Below are 19,830 nucleotides of genomic sequence, written 5' to 3'. Positions count from 1 at the left end.
CAGAGTGGTCTGAACTGACTAGAACTCAGTACAGATACCATCAAATTCCCTTGACGTGAGCACCACTCAGTTACCATCATAGAAAGAGGAAGAACAAAAATGTCATCAGAAATTATGATTCTGTCAGGGTTAGAAACCTGTCCTTTAGAGCCACCTCGATACAAAGGACTCCCACTATAACAATGATTGCTTAGGATAAACAGAATCAAGTTCTTCCCCACTGGTGTTATGTTGATCTCAGTATTATTTATCTGCATAAGTGACCACCTCCCTCAGAAATTCTCTTAAAAGAACAAGCCTGGGTGCTACTACAGTACTTCTGCGATACTTAATTCTCCTTCGTGAAGAACACTAGAAATTCCCTTTCCCCACAAGGAGGAGCATTTCCACTTTACAACTGGGGAGACAATGCCCCAAGCCCAGAAAACAGAATTCGTTTAGAAATATCCTGCCATTAATTCTCACACCAGAAAAGGCTTCAAAAAAAACATTAGAGCTCTAGTTTGGTGCTTGAAGAAGTGAAATCTGATTTAAAACTAGCAGTAGAGCCCATTCTTAAACTATACTGAAGGAAAGCATTAATAAGAGATTGATAATTAATACAGAAATTAGCATACAGAAAACAAGAAGAAATCGTTAGTCAGTTTACCTTCTGCTGCTTGATGATCCTGCCCTATTTCCTGGACCATTACTTGACACAACGGAGATTGCATTTGCAATAGCTTCCACAGCCGAGAGCCTTTCAGCAAACGTGTTCCTTTCAGAGCGCTCTGCTTCTGAAAAATTAAGAAACGTGTTAGCGCCAAAATTTCATTTGGGAAATTATAGGGAAGGAGTATAAAGTATGAAATGTCACTAATCATAAAATGTTCCCTGCATTTTTTTTTTTTTTTTTCCTTCTCCAGATTTAGAGGGACAGAGTAGGTTCATATACAAATTTTTATTTTGGATGAGCTTAGCCATGATTCTGACTGGGTTTGGTTTCTGAAAGGCCATCAAGGAAGGAAACTCAAGGAAGGAAATTCAAGGCACCCGAATTCCAGAACAAGCTTTCAGTTTTCAGTATCATCAAGAGACAAGGACCTATCACATAGCTGATTCCAGACACCTGCTGAGTCAAGGCTTCAAAAGTAATGACAAGCAAAAAAACCCAGACCACCACAAAAAATAAAACAAAACAAAACAAAACAACAACCCAAAAAATCCCACACACACTTCACAATGAGCAGCTATGAACAACAATGCAAAGTTGTGGGCTTCTAATACACACACTCTACTTATGAGTAGGCTTAGGAAAACTAACTATGTTACGAGTACAGTAAGGTAGCACAATCAGTTTACAACAGAAAGAATGAGCATTTTTTCTAACATCTAAAACCCTAAGCACCATAACACCTAAAGGTCCTAGTCATAACAAGGACCTAATTGTGCCAAGTGCTATACAGAATATAAAAAATTCCCTAGTTGTACAGTTAAAGTATAGCTTGAAGCAGCCAACTGAATCAAAGACCTAATGCAGATTTATTTATCTGCAAGATAAATACACAGGCAAAACAGTAAAGTCAGCTGCACAAGGTTTGCACAGAGTAACAGTCATTGCTTCTTTAGGAGGTACTGACAATTAAAGATCTCATAGCCACTACATAGCAAATTATGAATCACTACAGCCATGGATCCAGAAAGAACTGAAAGAGAAGGGACTTTCAGCATGATACAGGCCAGGAGAGGGGCAATTTTCCTTTTAGAGTGAAAGACAATTTTTGGTACAAACTAGAAGAAAAAGGTGTATTTCTGAAAAAAGGAAAAAAAAAGAAATCCTTAAAGTGACTGATCATTCTTTCAGGACATGTCTCGAAGTTGCTATGGCTAATGCTCACTTTCCATTTAAAGGCTTTTCAAGCTGACAGTCACCATCCTCTGCACGCAATTTTCTCCACTGACAGTACTAACACCTGGATAATTCCTTTTTTATTTTTTCTTTTTTGTTAAAAACAAGAATATACTATGAATACCTTTGAGTTCATAGAATAAGGTAATTCGATGGTGTTTGTCAGCTTTTATAGTATGTTTATTCTTTAGATCTTTCTACTCATCACTACCTGAAGTAGGAAAGATCTTAGGTTTTGCTTGTTCTCAAGCATGTGCAGGTTTCTTAGACAAGTCACCTACTACCCACAGCAGACGACTATCAAGCACTTAGCAGAATATTACTCTTGTGCCCCGAGTTCTATACTAGTTGACCCGTAGCTGCCAATGAACTGCCATTGTATTTGTGCTGTACTCCTTTCTAAGATCCACTAGTTCTCTTAACTCATGACCCATCACGTAGTACTTCTGGGCCCCTCACACAGGGGGTTCACAGCTCTTGAGAGTGGTCCCTCAAGCAATACAAAGCAACGCAACCGTTCTCTGCAACAGAGAGATTTCACCTATCCTTGATCCCACAGTAAACTGTAATTGAATTTTCACTGTTCCACTTATGAAGTTAGTATTCATTTTTGGAGACCCATCAATAATAAATCCCCCGGCTCTGAGGGTAATTTGCTGTTGGGTTGTCTAATGAAATCTGTCCCAATTGTCTAGAAAAAAACCTCAGTTTGTAGGTGGTCAGTAAAGTTATCTGAAATTTAGTACTGTAACTCTAGTGATTTCACATGCTTTGGACATTTCTTTTGGACCTGTATTTTCCAAGATCCTTTCTATTGGCGAGACAAATCACAGAGAAACAGAGCAGCCTTCCCCCAGCTTTGCAGGTCTGGGGCCACTTTTCCTGCAGTTCATTTATCCAATGCTGCAGGAGCTATGGCAAAGCTAGGCACAGGATCCGAGAACAAAAAAAGCTTACCCCTGCCCTCAATATTCCCTTTCTGGCACTTAAGGAGGAACCTATATGAAGAAGAGTGAAAGAACTCAGGCAGGCACTAGCTGGGAAGGGGCAGTATGTTCTGTAATTGTTAAGGAACATCATATCTGGAGGCTGGAATTGAAGCCTTTACTCCTAAAATCAAACTTCTTTTACAGGTTAACAGATAGCTGTACAACTTAGAGACAGTAACATTAGTCACCACTGCCCTCCAGATGATGCACAGAAAATAAGCTTGTCCTAATATCCATCACTAACAGTTACAGTGGAAGGTGAATGTGACTTGAATCTAAAAGATATGAATCCCCTTTTAAAACAATTTTTATGAGGGGAAAGAGAGAGGCAGAGGGGTGTTAAAAGTCTATCAGGTTCACGTTTTTAATTTTTCAGAAAGTTAAATTACATCCAAATGAAGTTACTGAAAAAATGTCCAGGTTGCAAAGACAAGCACTCAAATTAGGAAAAGTCAGATTAAGTTTGCCCATGCATCCTTATTTCAGCTTCCTTGTGTGCTCATAGTAAAACAATCTTCAGTTACACAGATGGGTTTTGTTTGTTTGGGTTGGTTTTTTGGTTTTGTTTTTGGGTTTTTGGGGTTTGTTTTTTTGGTTTTTTTTTTGGTTTTTTTTTCCCCCCCTCACCTCCCCACAACAAGACCCCTGCCTCAATCAGTGCACAGGATGGACGACACACTAAAGATGAAGGGCTGTACAATGAGCAAGCTGTTTATGCCTTGTTTGCTGCAACAATGTAGTAAGGCAGCAACAGCTTGGCAAGGAGAGGAGGAAGCATTGTCGTGTGCTTAATGCCACTGAACATCGCTTTGGAGAACTGGAACCTATTTCTGCCACATCTAACAGCACACAGAACTTTGTGAAACAAGTTTTTACAAGTGATCGTGATACATTTTACTCAGTTCTGGACACCTAAAGGTGCCTGACTCACAGACACAATTAACATTCACAGAACAACTAAAACTACTATTAATCCAGCTCTACAATAAAGTGTGTTGAAATAACACCTACTCAAAAAAATGAGATCAGGCCCTAGGCTTCTCCAACAGAACCCTCAAGATTAGTTAATAGCTTTGAATACAGAAAAACTTCAAGCTATAATACCTTCAAGAGATGAGAAAGCTGCAGCATTACCCCCATTTTATAAACAGGGATATGAGGAACAATTAAGGTCTATAAATGACTAAAATTCAATGACAGCACCATACAAAAATCCCACAAGGAAGTTCATTCATTATTCAGTGCAGGGTTTGTATGGTGTGCAGTAAGTAAGGAATGGGGCCACACACTGAATGATGAGGATAAAAAGAAATATTGAATAGCTACCCATTCGGTGAGCACCGTCCATCTTGTGCACTGAATGAGGTAGTCCTGTGGAAAAAATAGTACGACGGTGTAATTAAAGACCATTTCACAACGCATACCCATGTATAGCACATGGGTAAACTTAATTCTGGCATTTCCTAATTTTTGAGTGCTTGACTTAGCAACCTTGTTCTGTTAACATACTGTTTACATAACAGTATTTAATAGACATTTTTAAATGGTGTCAGCAACTGGCATTAATAGAAGGTCATTCTTTCACACTTCTTAACACATGTCAACTGCAAGTAGCATTTCTTATTGGAGGCATTAACATATACTGTAACACTTGAAAAATATTAAATACCATTTCTCTTAAAAGTTTACTAGTGATATAATGGGGATACTAGTGATATAAAGGTGGAAAAATACTTGTTTTTATCTAAAAATAACATGTGGATGTGAAAAGTTTGTCTTTTACAATCAATAAATACAGCTTAGTATTCTTAACTATTGAATTCTTATAAATCCTTATGAGAGTAATAAAAATGTTATCTCGGCACCTTTGAAAGGCTAGGACACATTTTAGGTGCTACATTTTAAGATATCCATATATGAAGAATGCAGCCTTTGTTTCCAATGTTCTGGAAAATGCATAAAAAGTTTATTTTCAAAGTATTTTCATGATATTGTTGAGCTCACCCTCTTCCTCTTTTGTTTCTTTGTTGCTGGTTGGAAAGCATACAGACACACAAGCATGCAGAATATTGCGGTTTCCGTCACATCTGTGGCCAAGGAACGTCTGCAGCATTTGTGGATTCTGATCCAAGACAACTGCTTGTTCAAGATTCATCAGGTATTGTCTGCAAGCCTCATAGTCACAGCGGAGAATGTGCTGCATTAAAGTTTGTTTCTGTACTCAAAAGAATAAGATATTTTAACAATTTAAAATACAAAAGGCAGACATACAAGTTTCCTAAGTACTTATAGTTTTCCATTTCTGAAATTAATAGAAAGGTCTAAATCTAGGACGTCAGCTGGAAGTCAGTGCGGGAACTGTTGAAAATACGCATCATCTCAATTACAGCACTGTTAAAAACAGAAAACGGCATGCATTCAGGCACAGACAAGTTAAAGGAGAGGCTTAAGCAGCAGAAGCTATCAGGCTCACAAAAGTACGCCGTTGGCTTCATAGCTGGGTTCTTAAGATTACTTCTATTTCATGGCTGCACGTAACATGGGAAGAGTGGTGCAACTGAAAAAACTAAAGGGTCTACATTAACTAGCTCTTACATATTTGTTTTAAACAAGCAATATACATGCTGAGAAGTGAATGAATAGAAGCTGTTGAAGGTCTGGGAGGCTCACCCCATATATAACAAGCTTTTCCACAGTGACAGAATACTCCACTGTGAAATCAATCTCAGTCTAACAGGTACACAATACCTCCTGGTGGCAGCACAGCACACAGCAGATCTAACTAAACTGCACCAAATCACTGATGGGTTTATACACATATGATATATAAATTCACAGCAGAACTATTCATACAGCACCACAGATGAATACAGAAGTCTACATACAATTCAAGTGAAAAAAAAAAAATCTTTGCTTGAGTCTCATAATTTCCTAATGTATGGTCCAAATATAAGATTAAAAAAAAAAGTATTACATTCACAAGAAAACAAGTTGTTGGATCCCTCAGAAAAACTGTGCAACCACAAAACAAATAAAATTATATACTAGTAGTATACATAAAAAGGTAATAGTTTTAAAAATAATGCCTAAAAAACATTGCTAGTTAAAAACTTGATACAGAAGCCATGCACCCCCAAAATGGATCTTCCACTTTACCACGTAAATTTGTTTGTGCTTTCATGTTTCTAAGAGAATTTTCTGTTGAAATTAGTTTCTTTGAAATAGTGAAAATACAAACCGGTATCTAAACATGAAGCTGCTTTATGCATAACTTTATAAAAGCAAAGGAAAAAAGCACATAATTCTGTAGCAAAGAAAACATTTTACCTCAACAGCCATAATGATAATAGCAGCTTTCTTTTTGATGGTCGAGTTAGCAGGAAGATTTGTTAAGGAATGAACACCCATTCCAAGACTACTAATAGGTGGAAGATCAAGCCAGTCAGGGTCTCGTATCCCACCCATACAATCTTTTGCCATTGGATAGATTGTACCATTTCCATCTCTAAGAATAATAGGAGATTCCTACATTTGGGAAAAAAAGTTTTATCATTAAGTCTCCACAATTTATAAATATTATCCTTCCCAAAAGGTCCAGTTGTGCTTGACTGCCAACAAATGGCAACAGTTTACCTAAAATTCTCATTTACGCCATTGTCTCCTATCATCACCAATGGCGCAGCATAAGGTAGCAGATTCCCTTTCTCAAATGCCTGAAATGTGCTTAACATAGTAAATACTACTAAAAGTATCTTCTTTATGATATACATTCATTATGAAACGTTACCAATGAAACACACAGTACCTATTCTTTTAGCTTACTTCAATGCTCCAAAGAAAGTTGAATATATTGAAATGAAACATTCAAATTCAGTTCTTCTGCCAAAAATGTTTCCCTCAACTATCCTAAGCAGAGTATATCATGTTTGTGGAAGTTACTAAAACAGTTTTGGTATTTTTTCCTCAGCCCTCCTCATGGATGCCTGTACAGTGTAATCAAGCTGTATAATCAGATAAAATAAGATACTTAACATTGGATAGTAGAAAGAGTTGCACAAAACCTCGATGTACCATTTTTAGTATCAAATACAGGGGGTTTTTTTTGTGGTTTTTTTTTTTTTTTTTACATTTCCATTTATTCTCAAGAGTGGATTTTCATCTGACCCAATTCCAAAATATAGCTAGATAACAAGTTTACACTAACACAGGAACTACTCCGTCAAGTTTTTTTCCCCCCTTTTTTACTTTTTATTCAAGGCAGAATTTGAATAAGATTATTAAAAGTGCTTGAGTGAGTTAGATTGCTATTCTCCTTGCACCTTCAAAATATTAATGGTAGCAGTAAGTCTTTCATAACCCATTTGAAGAACTATTTCTTTGCCAGTCTTTGGAAAAGCCTTACAAAAGGCTGTACCATCCCATTCAAAGATGACGGAAGTGAAGTGCAGTGAGGTTAAGTGATTGAGATACAAAACCACAAACCTGTCCAGCTGTAAAAATAGCAACACTTCTCTCATTCTGACCCAGGAATGCAATGCTGCTAGTAGGGAAATTATTTTCCTGTTCAGCCTTTCCTGTGGCAAGGTCAAATATGCAGTATCGAACCCAGTTCCCAGTTTTCAGAACAGCATGCACTCCTTCAAAGATACACGAAGAAAAAAGTTAATGTCTTTTACTGATGGCATTCAGTAAAAGAACTCCTAACTAAAGCACTTTTAAGGAATTACTAGTATCAATGGAAACAACTGTTTACATTAGCTTGACAGTAGTTTTTTTCCACTAGTAAGAGAGAGAATAAAGGATCCAACAGAGTATCTTACAGGCTAAGTTCTACTTACCTTTTGAATCTACATTTACTGCTAGGATCTCTGTTTTTTCAGGAATACACAGCTTTTTAGGTGTCCTTTGAAAACAGTCAGGAACTTTTGGAGTTCCACCAGTTTTTACAACCTGAAAACATATGTAAAATTTTAAGATGCAATTAAGCACACAGTGCTTCAAAATACTGACTGTTTTCTCAATGTTTCACAAAGACATACCTGCAGTTCATCTATTCTGAGCAACCTACAGTCTTGGAGAAGAGAAGAAGGATCAGGATCTGAATTAGAACTGCTCTGACAGTTTGCATTACTGGAGGTGCCTGGAAATTTCACAGCAACGTAAGCACCATCCACTTTTAGCACCTACAAGCAGAACACATTACAGTTTTAGAAAAAGCTTTGGATAGAAACTGTTTAGGTTTATTTGCTTCAAAATAAAGCAGACCTTTATCAGGAAAAGAAAACAGTTTACAATAATCAGTGATAAAATTCTACAGCTCTTGGTTGTTAGCCTTGTTGTTTTGCTACAATTACTGAAACCTTAAAAACCTGGATTTCTTAATGACTTCATAGGCATCCTGAATCAGATCAAAGGTCCCTCCATTTCAACATCCTATGTCCAACAGGAACCAAGACCAACTGACTAGAGAAGCTCCTACTGATACTTCCCTGATATCTTTCCAGCTTCTACCTACTGGAAACAGCAGGACAACTTCATGTTGAATAGCCTGGATAGACCCTTCTCTTATTAATTTGTCCAATCACTTTTGGAAATAAACACTATTCTTGTGGCAATGAGTTCCAAACATTAGCTGACAATTCAACAAAAACCATCTACACTGAACCTCTTACTTCTTTAAGTGCCCATTAGCTCTTGTACTACAAGACAAGGGAAATCACTCTTCCTTCCTTCTTTCCCCCCCCCATCTAAGAATTTTTAAAGCCTCTGTTGCAGAGTCTTAATGCTCATTCCTCAAGATGACTGTGCATAGTGGAAAAAAGAAGTGTTGCTTTATGGGTCTATTACCTGTTCCTTACAGTCGATGATGAAGTTCTCCACTCAGTCCCTTAGGACTGAAGGATACAGACAAGTCTATCCAGACATATCTCATGCATCTGTGTCTTTCTCTGCCCCCCAAGGAAATGGAAGTTATTCAACCCCACACTGACACAGTCATTTCTGAGACTGTAAGCCTCTCTAAGGAGTTGCTGCCATGCATATCTAATCAGAACTGTCAAAATAGGTTTCCTTGATATAGAAACATCTTATGCTATCACCAAACAGCAAGGCCCTTTGAGTTTCCATTTGAGACCATAATTTTTTCAAAAGGAAAACAAAGCAAAGAGGGAAGGGGATGGGGGAAGGACAGACAATGTTTTAATTCCGAGTATAAATAAGATCTCAGTATGCTCTCAGTCTCGATCAAAACTAGATACAAGCAGCTGTCAATCTTGATTAGGCCCTAATTTCTCCACAGTTTCTACACAGAAAGTGCTTACAAAGCAATATTAAAGATCTACTGTAATCAACTTTATCTAAAATGTCCCTGACAATAAAAGCATCTCTCAAATTTTCAAGATATTGTAGGTAATAAAAACCCAGGCATTTCCATGTTTTCTCCCAATTTCTCTAGCTAGGTGCAGCCTAACAAGCATACTAGAGAAAAGGATATATTGACAAATATGAAAGTATTAGCAGATTTTTTGTAACAAAGATCATTGTGGATAGAGTCAGAGCACTTGCTCCCCATATGCTGAAATTTCACTCTAGTAGCAGAGTTCCTAGTTCTAGTTAGTAGAGCATCACCGATGGCTGTAAGAACACTACCCAAAAATTTGAAACTTCAGACCTAGTCAAAAGATTCACAAACATTAACTCTGATCTAGACTATACAAAGACAGATTTCTATTGAGACTTGTAAGACAACACTCTAGACAAAAATTGTGATTTGGTCAAAAACTTAATCAAGGTACATTCAGATGTTTTTAAGGTAATCAGACTAACCTTTAAGACAGAAATCACATGCCAATAGTTCAACCACAGCTTCTAATCTGACGTGTAGAAATTTTTTTTAAATGACTAAACGTTGCTACAAAAGCTTTGTAAATTTGGTCTGCTTCTGAAAACAGAAGATTCTAAATGGTCAATGTCTAGCAGGGCATATGAAATCTTGTTTGTGAAGTTTCAAATTTATAATCGGGGAGGAGGGGGGAAGAAACACACCTTAAGAAAAGGCACAATCCCCAAATATTTAACGTACTCTATCTTCACAACCAAAAGTTTTCTTCTACCTGCTTTCTGGCTGCTTTTAGTGTTACCACCTGCATCATTTTTCACTTGCATCACTTTTCATGTTTTCAAAGAAATGCTGACAGTTTTTCAAGTGGTGGAACTCTATGGTGACTCTTTCAGAGTCCACATGCTAAATATTTTTTTCTTTCCCATTTTATGGTTTAGGAAGAAAATCATGTATCTTTAAAAACTCGAAAATATGTTTATTAAGATTCATTTGAGAAGAAATTCACCTCTTCATAGGGTAACTAAAATGCAGTTCTTTAGTTAAACAGTTACTACTACGGCTATCGGCTGCCAGAAAGAAAATAAAACTATACATTGATGTAGCAAGCAGCTAGGAGCTTGAGTGAAACACTTGATAGCAATTTTATATAGAAAGCTCCAAAACAGAGATGTAGTATAATGGGCTGACACTAAACAAGATAAATAAGCAACATCAACATTCCTCTTTCATTGAAATTATGTAAGTCTGAATTAATTGAAAAACGCATTAACAAAAATAAAATGCAAGAGCTTAAAGGATTTAGACGCTTTAGCTTACAGAACTAATGTACTTACACTGTTCATATGCTAATGCGAAAGTTTCATCAATCAGAAACATGCATTTTACAGAACTACACATACAATGTTTGCCTTATCAGGACTAAATTAAAAGAACTGAATCAAACAAAGGAAAAAAGCAAGCAACAAAATGGAAGTTCAAAGATTTTTTTTCCAAGAGCAAAATACCTTTTTAGAGCATTTTCAACTACAGGACAATGAGATCTGATCTTTCGTTTTAATGGAAGAAAAAAAATGAATTGATAAACTGAAAGATGAACGTATTTGTTATCTCCTTTACCCTTACTATCAACCCATTGCCACACGCCTTTAAACCACAATGCCAAAGCACGCTGGTTGGCAGAAAACATTCAACTGAAGTCCCTTCCTCAAAAGGGAGTGGAGGCAGGTCCTGAGCCCGCTTCTCCTCCCCTGTTCCCTCTTAGAGTTGTTCATTTAAAATCAAATTAACGATAGGCTGAGTAGCCTCTAAAGATAGCAAAGTTGACTACCAGCACTTGAGCCTTTCAGAAGCAAACCTGTTTGGGTCCACTGGTAATCTGTAGAATCTTTCCCCTCCAGAATCACCATATTCCCTCTCAAGACACAGCAGCAGAAGAGCAGGGAAAATACATTTTTTATCTATCTAATCTCCTTGTTGGAACGGAAGGAATTTTAACATCACAGAAAAGGCTTCTACCTATATTCTCAAAGTAGAATGAGCACTTCCAAAGAAATACTGACACAATTTTTAAAATATTCAACTTTGAAGGATTGAAAACAGATTCCTAATAGGGATTAGGTAACTCTTCTGGGACTATATCCAGCCCGAGCTCTTTCAACTTATCCTTCTCATTGGAAGGCTTCGATCTCAGACAGAAATCAAACAAAAAATAAAAAGTTCAAGTGACTGACTGAAATAATACAGTACAAAGTATAAGTTAAAGAACAAACTACTCAATCCAAATTTATGTTTCACAAAATCCCCAGGATTTGATAATTCTGGGCATAGGAACTGCAAAACTGGTAAGACACAGAAGTCTCACCTGATTGAGGAGAACTTTGATGAACAGAGGCAGTTTGGGAGGCCTTGGACACTGCCAATGGAAAGCCTGAGACCAAAATGAACCGCAGCTGCCAAAGAAGAAAAAAGCGGCTCCAAGCCAGGTTCCCTACCCTTTTGTTCTAACAGTGGTTCCAAATACCAGTGAAGCCATTCCAGCAGAGAAAATCCAGAAACTAATGTGGGTAAGTAGAATATGCCAAGGTGCATGGGATGGACAACGCCAGCTTCTATTCCTCTGATACCAGTGAGCAGTAACAAAGGCTTATTTCAGCCCCTATCTTTTCTAAACTACACTGAAAGAAGACTCCCTCAGATTTCTCACCAATGCAGACTACAGAAGAGACAAGTGCCAGGCTTTTTCATTCCATCAGTCTTCCATTAGGTGGATAATCTTATAATCATTACCTCCTCCATCTAACAACGGACTTGGGGGACTAAAGGCTTAGTTTTGTTCCAAGCCCATAAAGGATTTAAATTGGCATGAGATTGGAAGATAATATATTCCAAGGAGAAAGATGACTAAATCCAAGAGTATATCTAGCAGACTACTTCCTCTTCATTTCTTTTAAGACTGCCCCAACATAAGAACTCTTGCACTCTCGCCACTCTCTCTGGTCATTTGTTGCTTTGGCACCATACGCAATCCACATTTACGAAGCAGTGTGTAAAATGCTATTTGTACGATCTACTGGTATCAGAATAATCACAAGCAGTCATCTTAGCTCTTAGCACTCAGGGGAGCGCTGTTACTACATCAAGATCAGTAAGAGTCCAGAGAGAAACAGGCATTTACCTGCCCACCATTCTACAAACAGAACCCAACAGTGGCCTCAGAAGGATTTTAACAAAGCACTTTTTGGAGACATCATTTAGTTGTTGCATACATCCAAAAGCACAGGAACACAAATTTTCCAGAAAAAAAATTATTTCAAGAACACAGGCTGAGCATCAGTAAATCTGAACCCCTTTCCTATCTCAAAATTCCACCTCCTGAAGCCTAAGTGAACAATTCTTTTTTGTGTAAAATGAAGAATTATCTAAATGCTTTTAAAAAGTGGCAAACATTTGACAGAAGCTCATGGCTATCCCACTTTATTCGCTTTATTCTAAAGAATATTTATATTCAAAATTTCAGATGCTCTTGCAGGTAAAAGGACAGAAATCAGTTTTTTGTTCCTCTTACTACTTCAGATCTGAATCATTACATAAGGCAAGATTTTTGGCTTCACAGATTAATTAGTTTAGTGCAACTGACTTCATGTTGTGCTCAAAAAACATCTGCCAAATTACCAGTGCTTATTTCTCAAAGGTGTCCCAATATTCACATGCTCCGTGATCACGTATTTTATTCAATGACAGCACTCAGAGAAGCTAAGCATTGCTCTATTGACACGATGCTTTGTAACATCAAGTACTTAAAACTCAGAACAGTGCTTCAAAGCCTTTCCAATTTCCTGAGACACCAAAGGTAACAAATTCCCAGGTTACATAGGAATAGTATATTCTCATGCAGGATGCTTGTGCCACTGAGGCCATCCATGCCAATTTGTCAAAGATGTGACTTTTTAGAACGTCATTCAGTAAACACAAGACCATGAAGACCAGATGAAGATATACCTGAGTGGACTCTAAAAGGGTAGGACTTCTTCACCCAGAAAGTCTTAAGAGCCCAAACCTGTATGATTATGTTTTTGCACTCTGAACCTCTGTGCACATTCAAAAATTACTTATTCAGATTGTTCAGAATTCAAATCCTCTTTGTGCTTAATTCAGCTCACAACAAACTAAATTACAAACATTACTGTTCCACAATGAACAACATTAGCTATTCTGAAGCCTGTAGGAGAACACTGCAAAGAGTAACCCTTCTGCAGACTGAGGTGCCCTCCAGTCTTTTTCATACAATCGCACAACTGATCCAAGTTACAAACAGAACATATAACAGGGCATAAACTGTATTTCTGTCTTTAACCTGGACACCGTGAGGCAAAAAATTTTTATGGTTTTGTCTGCTGGATTTTATCTAAACTCTAAAGATAATGTGTCACAAACTGTAAAAGGAAAAAAGTGAATGACCGTATACATCACTGGAAAAGAACAGCATGCTTTATGAAGAAAAAAAAAGCACCTTTGCCATAAACGACTGATATAGAATGGACTCAGCACCAATAACTCTATTCAGAAGACAGCCTACTTACTGGTTTTAGCACGTGAGTGAAAACATCAACATATAAAAATTCAAGCTCTTCTGTATTTATTATAGTAGTTCTTGACACAGTGCACAAAGAGAGACACCTTTACAACTGTATACAGAAACAGTAAAACAGTCTCTGTCCTGAAAATCTTAGGTTCTAAAACAGGAAGGACAGATAAGGACAACTTTGCCTTTCATACCAGGCTTTCCCCAAGCTGGTATGAAAGGCAAAGTATAGTTTCAGCAACTTCAACTAGATCGCAAAACCTCATTTACAGAAACGGAAGTGTTTCAATGAATGAAGTTGCTCCATACTCCCTTTTGCAGAAACGACCTAAACTTGACAATGAAAATTCATTGTGGGCCTCCTCCTGTTGAAGATACTGCTCAAGGCAAATCTTCCACCCCTGCACAAGTAAACCCATTAGGGATGCAAGTAAAATAACTGACTAAATCCCACTGCCTTCTGTTGGACAGTTATTTCCTCTTCTGGTAAATTTTTTTCTGATCTTCTATGAATCAAGTTTCATTTTGTGGAAAACCTTTATTGGCTTTCCTGTTGCTCTTATTTTTGAAAAGCATAGCAGAGACCTGTCTAGATCACCTAATCTCTCCTAACATCGCACAACAATACCGAAGGAGAAATGGCGTATTTTCCTCTATAGCATTCTTAGTTACAGCAAAGGTTTACTAGACAGAAAATTAAAAAATTACAAGGACCAAAGAAACAGATTTTCTGAAATAATAAATCAAATAACTTTATAGTCATATAAATGAAGCGTGTTATTTCTAATCAAAACATTTGTGTTCTTTGGTTGCCAGAACATGAGATTCACCCAAACATTCAGCTGATGTGTATGTAAAAGTCAGCGACAACACGCGTAACTCTTCAACAATCTCACTGGACATGTGGGAGCTATTGCTCAAGTCACCAAAAATAATCTCTTGGATAAAACCACATCTGCTTTTCTTAATACTGTGGTTTAACTTAAAGTACCAGAATGTTATTTTTTAAGATTCATCACGTTTTATTCAAAATACATTCAGTCTATTACTACCATTGCGTTATGGACAAATAAAAATGCAACAAAAGTCATACTAGCCAGAAACATTCTCAAGCATCTCCAAAACTACAATTCAGTACTACGAAACAGCTTATCTAAAAGGAAAAACTTTTTCTCCTTCCCCAAAGATGATGAGACAGTGTATTTTGGACAAACCTTGCCAACAGGAACATTCTTAACGTCTTCCACAAACACAACTTCCCTCAGAGACCACTGCTCTTCATTCACTTTCTCCTCCTCTTTTGGGGCAGGAGTAGACCGTCGTCGCTCTGAGACAAAAAAGTTATTACCAACAAAAAGACTTGACATATTTAATCAAAGCATCAAAATGGAATGTTCAGTAAACACCAAAGCTTTCCCCCAAAAAAGGTTATCAACAGTCAAATCTGGAAATTAACAAGAGGTTAACAAGAATCTGACTTTAAAAGTCGGAGCTACCTAACAGTATACCATGCCACTCTCACATTTTTCTGTGAAATTAGCACTAATAAAACCTATCTGATAAACAAAGTAATTTTTAAGGACATTTAAGCAAAACAATTAGAATACAAGAAATTGTTTTGGCAGGGCTCAGATATTAATGCTGTAAGTAAAAAGGCTGACATTGTAAGACCCTTCATTCAGCCCTGCTACAGTGCTTTATATCACCCTCACAAAAAGTCTGCTTGTCCACAACATATGGATTTTTTGGTAAACATCTAGAAGAACAGCAAATGAGGCAGAAAATAGTTATTTGGGCTAACAGCAATTGCAATACAGTTAGATTTGCTGCAAAGACATAATCTGTACACTCAGGATCAAATTTAAATATGTAACGTGGCTAAATTAACACTGACAAGAACCTTTAATCTCCTGAATTGAGTATATAGTGTAATTAATATCATCAACATATGTGAAGTGAGAAGTAGAGAACTTCTAAGATAACTGTGAAGTTAACTTAGTTAACTAGTTCAAAATCCAAGCAAAGCTACAGTCAGTGAAAAATTACAGTTGAAAGAACTGCAAAAGAGAAGAAATCAGTAGCAAAAGACTCTACTAGTAAAATTAATTAGTACTGCAGATCTGAGCATATGAGATTCTTAGTCACTGAATGGAGCCATTTGATTCTCTAGGTGAACACTTCTTAAAACTGCATTATGTGAACAATTAGAAGAAACATGAGGAGAGAGAAGATTTCTTCAAATGATGGCAGTGTAATTAACCCTTTATAAATGCATGAGTTTAAATGGAGAAAAAATGCTTAAGATGTCAGTTACGTGAATTCTAATGGAGCCTTTTAGGTTTTTAAGTACAACTTGTACTATAAAACTCTCACTGCTTTTGTATGTTAGTAAAGAATGTCTAGTTTTAGAAATTTTATGTAATAGATGACAAACTACTACTTTATGCACTGAAGTTCACATGCAAGGCACGCTGTGCAAGAACAAGCTTAATCTTAAAAGGAATTTTCCAAAACAAGTTCAACTTCTGGGCTGTAAAGAAACTCACTATCACATTGCAATTAAACATAAACAACTTTATCTTCAGACTTCCTCTTGATCCTGAAAGATATTTTTGATTCTCAGAACTAAGTGTTATGCTTGCTTAGATACACCTCACATCAAGTAGTCACTGCTTATACTAATACATTCAAATTTAACACTGACAATTCACTGATTATCTAAAGTCTATTACAAAAGCCTTTACATATATTGCAGTTCAGACTGAAAGAACGAAAAGGATTCTGAAATTAGTACAGAATCTTTGTAGAACTGCCTCTTACAAAAACTTCTTATCCACACAAATATTTTGTGTTACTATGAGCTACACATTACTTACTATATGGCATTGACGCACTGCTTGCTATTGAAGATGCATCACTACAAGTGGAAGCTGGGGATGGCGGAGGACCCATCTCAGTTTTCACTGGTTCCTGTTTGCTTTCAGGTCTAGAATAAAAGGTGTTACTTAGAACGAAGAAAGAAAAAGGTGAAATCTTTTCTGTGACGAGGGACAAAGTGTCAGTGTGTCCCAGCCATGTTCCTTTAACAATACTTTAATGAAATAACTCCATACTTGCGAACACCCATCCTAACTGACAAGGCTATACATCTGATGTGGGGAATGGTGCTATGCTGCTTAATCAGGGATTAGCTTTATAACATTAACTGAGCATAGACACAATATTACAGAAAACAAACATCTTTAAATGCGCTTCATTTGAAGACAGGAAGAATTATTAGCTTTATACAGTAACCTGAAACTCTAAAACTGCTAAACTTTTTCAAGCTTTTCTTGAAACAGTTTAAATCTGTTTTAAGAAACATTTAAATGGCAATTGTCAACCCAATGATTTTTTTTTTTCAAACTATGGAGGGGTTGAAACAGGTCTCGCAATGCCATGAAGAAGGGCCTGAAAACAGTTAGTTCCGTAACAAAACCACTTTCAGTTATTCAACTATCAAATCTTGGAAACTTTATGAAACACAGCAGGAAAATCTTCATTTAATATTCCTTCTGCATTTCACATTTCCATAGTGGTTTCACACAACTGAGACGCCCTTCCCGCAGTGAGCATTTCTGCACACTTAGCAGAGTTTACAAGAAAGCTAGACTCTTATAAAGAAGGCAAGAAGTTCAAACTGATAAAAACCTGACCTTCCTTCTTTTCAATTTTTAATCAATCACCAATTCAAGAGAATATCAAATAAATGCTCTGTGTGTATGCATGTGTGTTCCCAACACTTACTTTGCCTCAGTAGTTTTGCTAGCTTTCTCCATGTTTTTCAAGCTCTCGGGTGACCGAAGCTGAAATCGACAGCTGTCATTCATGTTCCAAACAGATTCCATTAACACACCCACTTTAGGAATTCCAGCACTGATTGAAAAAGCAACTGCTCCAGCATGATAGAGGGGGTTATTTCTTAAACACACCTACAGACAGAAATATTTATTTCTGTGAGAACAATGGATTATACTGAAGGAAATCATATATGCATGCATTTTCTCAGTGACATATGTAGTAATCAAAAAATAAGAAAACATGGAACTAGATGAATAGGAAAGTCAGCATGATGTGTTATGCACTTTTCTAGGAAAAAAGAGGCTGTTGTACAATTCACAGCTGAAAGCAACAGCTTTAGCAGTGCAACTGTTTAATATATAGTATTTAGATGCTCAACCACAAAAGGAACAATTCATCCAATAACAAAGACTCATCCCAGAGTTGATTAGAATGGATTGGGAGCCAAAAGAAATGTGCTTCCTGGGAAGGAGCTGTTTTGTCTCATACTAGTTCTAATACTAATCACGAAAAGAATCCTACATCTCTATATCAGCTATTAACATTTTTGGTAAAGGCTTCAAACCAAAGGCCTATCCCACTGCATAAGTAAATCAAACCCAGACTCTAATATTGCAGGCACTTAAATGCCAAATCATTTACAAAGCTATGTGCTCTACTGGGAATCGTATTTCTATACCTACTTTCTCTCAAAATACAGAATCAGCAGGCAAAACAGAAGTACTTTGTATGAGTACAGCTTGTTTCTCCATGTTTGCAGCAATAATTATACTTGTAAAACAATAACAACACTAACAGGACACATCAATTTACAGTCATATAATTAAAACATACTATTCTAATTCCATATTATTGATACAACTTTCGTGCATAACAAGAACAGAACGTAATTTGTTTTGGTTTTTTTTAAGAGCAGGCTGTAAGCTCATCATATAGCACTGTAAAAATGCCACTTGTGACAGTTGCACTTGCCTGGGTTCCAACGGTTATGTTTGGCATAGAGGAGATACCAGCACTAGACTTCGGCTTTTTATTTTTCGCTCTGGCCTTCTCTAGCATTTTCTTCCTTTGGCTGAAAGGAACTACACCCCTGTGGAAAAACACATATTATTTTAAAAAAGGCTATGAAAGAAATGATTTTTTTTATAACTTTTAACAGTTTATTCCTTCTGCTTAATGTAGGCATGATCAAACATACAAGTCTGTGCCACCTTCTCCAAAACGTCAAAGCACTGCAGAAATGACATCTTTTTCTATATTCACCCCCACTTTCCAAATTAATCTCAACTGGCCAATTTATTAGGAGGAAGAGCACATAAGATACGTCACTGCCAAATGGCTTTCCTTCTAGTCCAAAATGCTGCTAGACCTCTGTCGCAGATGGTATGCTCCAGTCACAGCTTTCAAGCTGCGGGTTGTCCCCTCTGAACTTGAGGATATATTTCCCATGACTAGTGATGATTTCCAGAATTTGCAGTCATTGGGGAACAGGATAAGCTTTTTTGTTTTTAAATTCTAAAAGCCTCACTTTCTCTCTGGGGACGTGGCTGAAGGAGTCTAGGACTATTATGACAGACAAGCTGCAAGAGGGGAAAAAAGGACACTTCTTTTGTAATAGGATCCACGCAGTTTAGCTGAAAATAACGCCTACGTACACAGTTAAGCATGCTTATTATTTTGATGCTTCATGTTTTAGTCAGTGGGTTATAGAGTTAGCTGCTTTTATTTGAAAATGTCCTTCATGTTAAGTAAACATGAAAACCATCAGTCCTGTGCAACACTGGAAATTGAAATCCTGTCTGGTGTACTACAGACCATTGCAACTAAGGATATCAATAGTAACAGAAGCTTCTGTCTACACCAATCTGATTAACATAAAATCACCACTGCTGACAGTTAAGCCCTCCCAGAAAGGACATGTTGGTTAATAAATAAATTGCTTTCAATGATTACATATAAATGCTAATAAGTCTTTTTATATATTGCACTGATTATTCTAAAAGCAGTAAAGATGGCAGGTTCTAATAGCCAGGTATCTCCAGTGTCACGGCTTATTAGTTTCTACACTAAGAGTAATTACTCTAAGTGAGGTGTGTCAGCCATGATATAACGAAAGGGCCAAGAACCAGAGCGTTGTAATTTTGAGATCTGGAACTAGAAGTTAGAATAAAATTTGTCTGTGCTTAAGTTT

General features: G+C 37.0%; 1 protein-coding gene across 17 annotated transcripts in view; it reads right to left on the bottom strand.

Annotated features, from left to right (window-relative positions):
* The window catches only part of UBR5 (ubiquitin protein ligase E3 component n-recognin 5), a 95,086-nt gene that overhangs the window by 32,492 nt on the left and 42,764 nt on the right, over positions 1-19,830 (bottom strand). For 13 of the 17 annotated variants that reach the window (XM_082319020.1, XM_082319031.1, XM_082319029.1 and 10 more), the window contains 11 exons: positions 18,612-18,729; positions 17,586-17,770; positions 16,676-16,785; positions 15,014-15,126; positions 7,917-8,060; positions 7,716-7,827; positions 7,360-7,514; positions 6,205-6,402; positions 4,882-5,092; positions 4,204-4,248; positions 650-776 (listed from right to left, as the gene is read on the bottom strand). In XM_082319020.1, the coding sequence (XP_082175146.1) occupies positions 650-776; positions 4,204-4,248; positions 4,882-5,092; positions 6,205-6,402; positions 7,360-7,514; positions 7,716-7,827; positions 7,917-8,060; positions 15,014-15,126; positions 16,676-16,785; positions 17,586-17,770; positions 18,612-18,729 (1,518 nt within the window). The remainder of the gene's footprint in view (positions 1-649; positions 777-4,203; positions 4,249-4,881; positions 5,093-6,204; positions 6,403-7,359; positions 7,515-7,715; positions 7,828-7,916; positions 8,061-15,013; positions 15,127-16,675; positions 16,786-17,585; positions 17,771-18,611; positions 18,730-19,830) is intronic. The other 4 variants (XM_082319035.1, XM_082319021.1, XM_082319027.1 and 1 more) reach the window with 1 other exon arrangement.

The sequence above is a fragment of the Platalea leucorodia genome (assembly GCF_965183815.1).
Source record: "Platalea leucorodia genome assembly, chromosome: 1".
Taxonomy (NCBI): Eukaryota; Metazoa; Chordata; class Aves; order Pelecaniformes; family Threskiornithidae; genus Platalea; species Platalea leucorodia.
The sequence above is the reverse complement of the archived record's forward strand: the minus strand, read 5'-3'. Positions and strand labels throughout refer to the sequence as shown.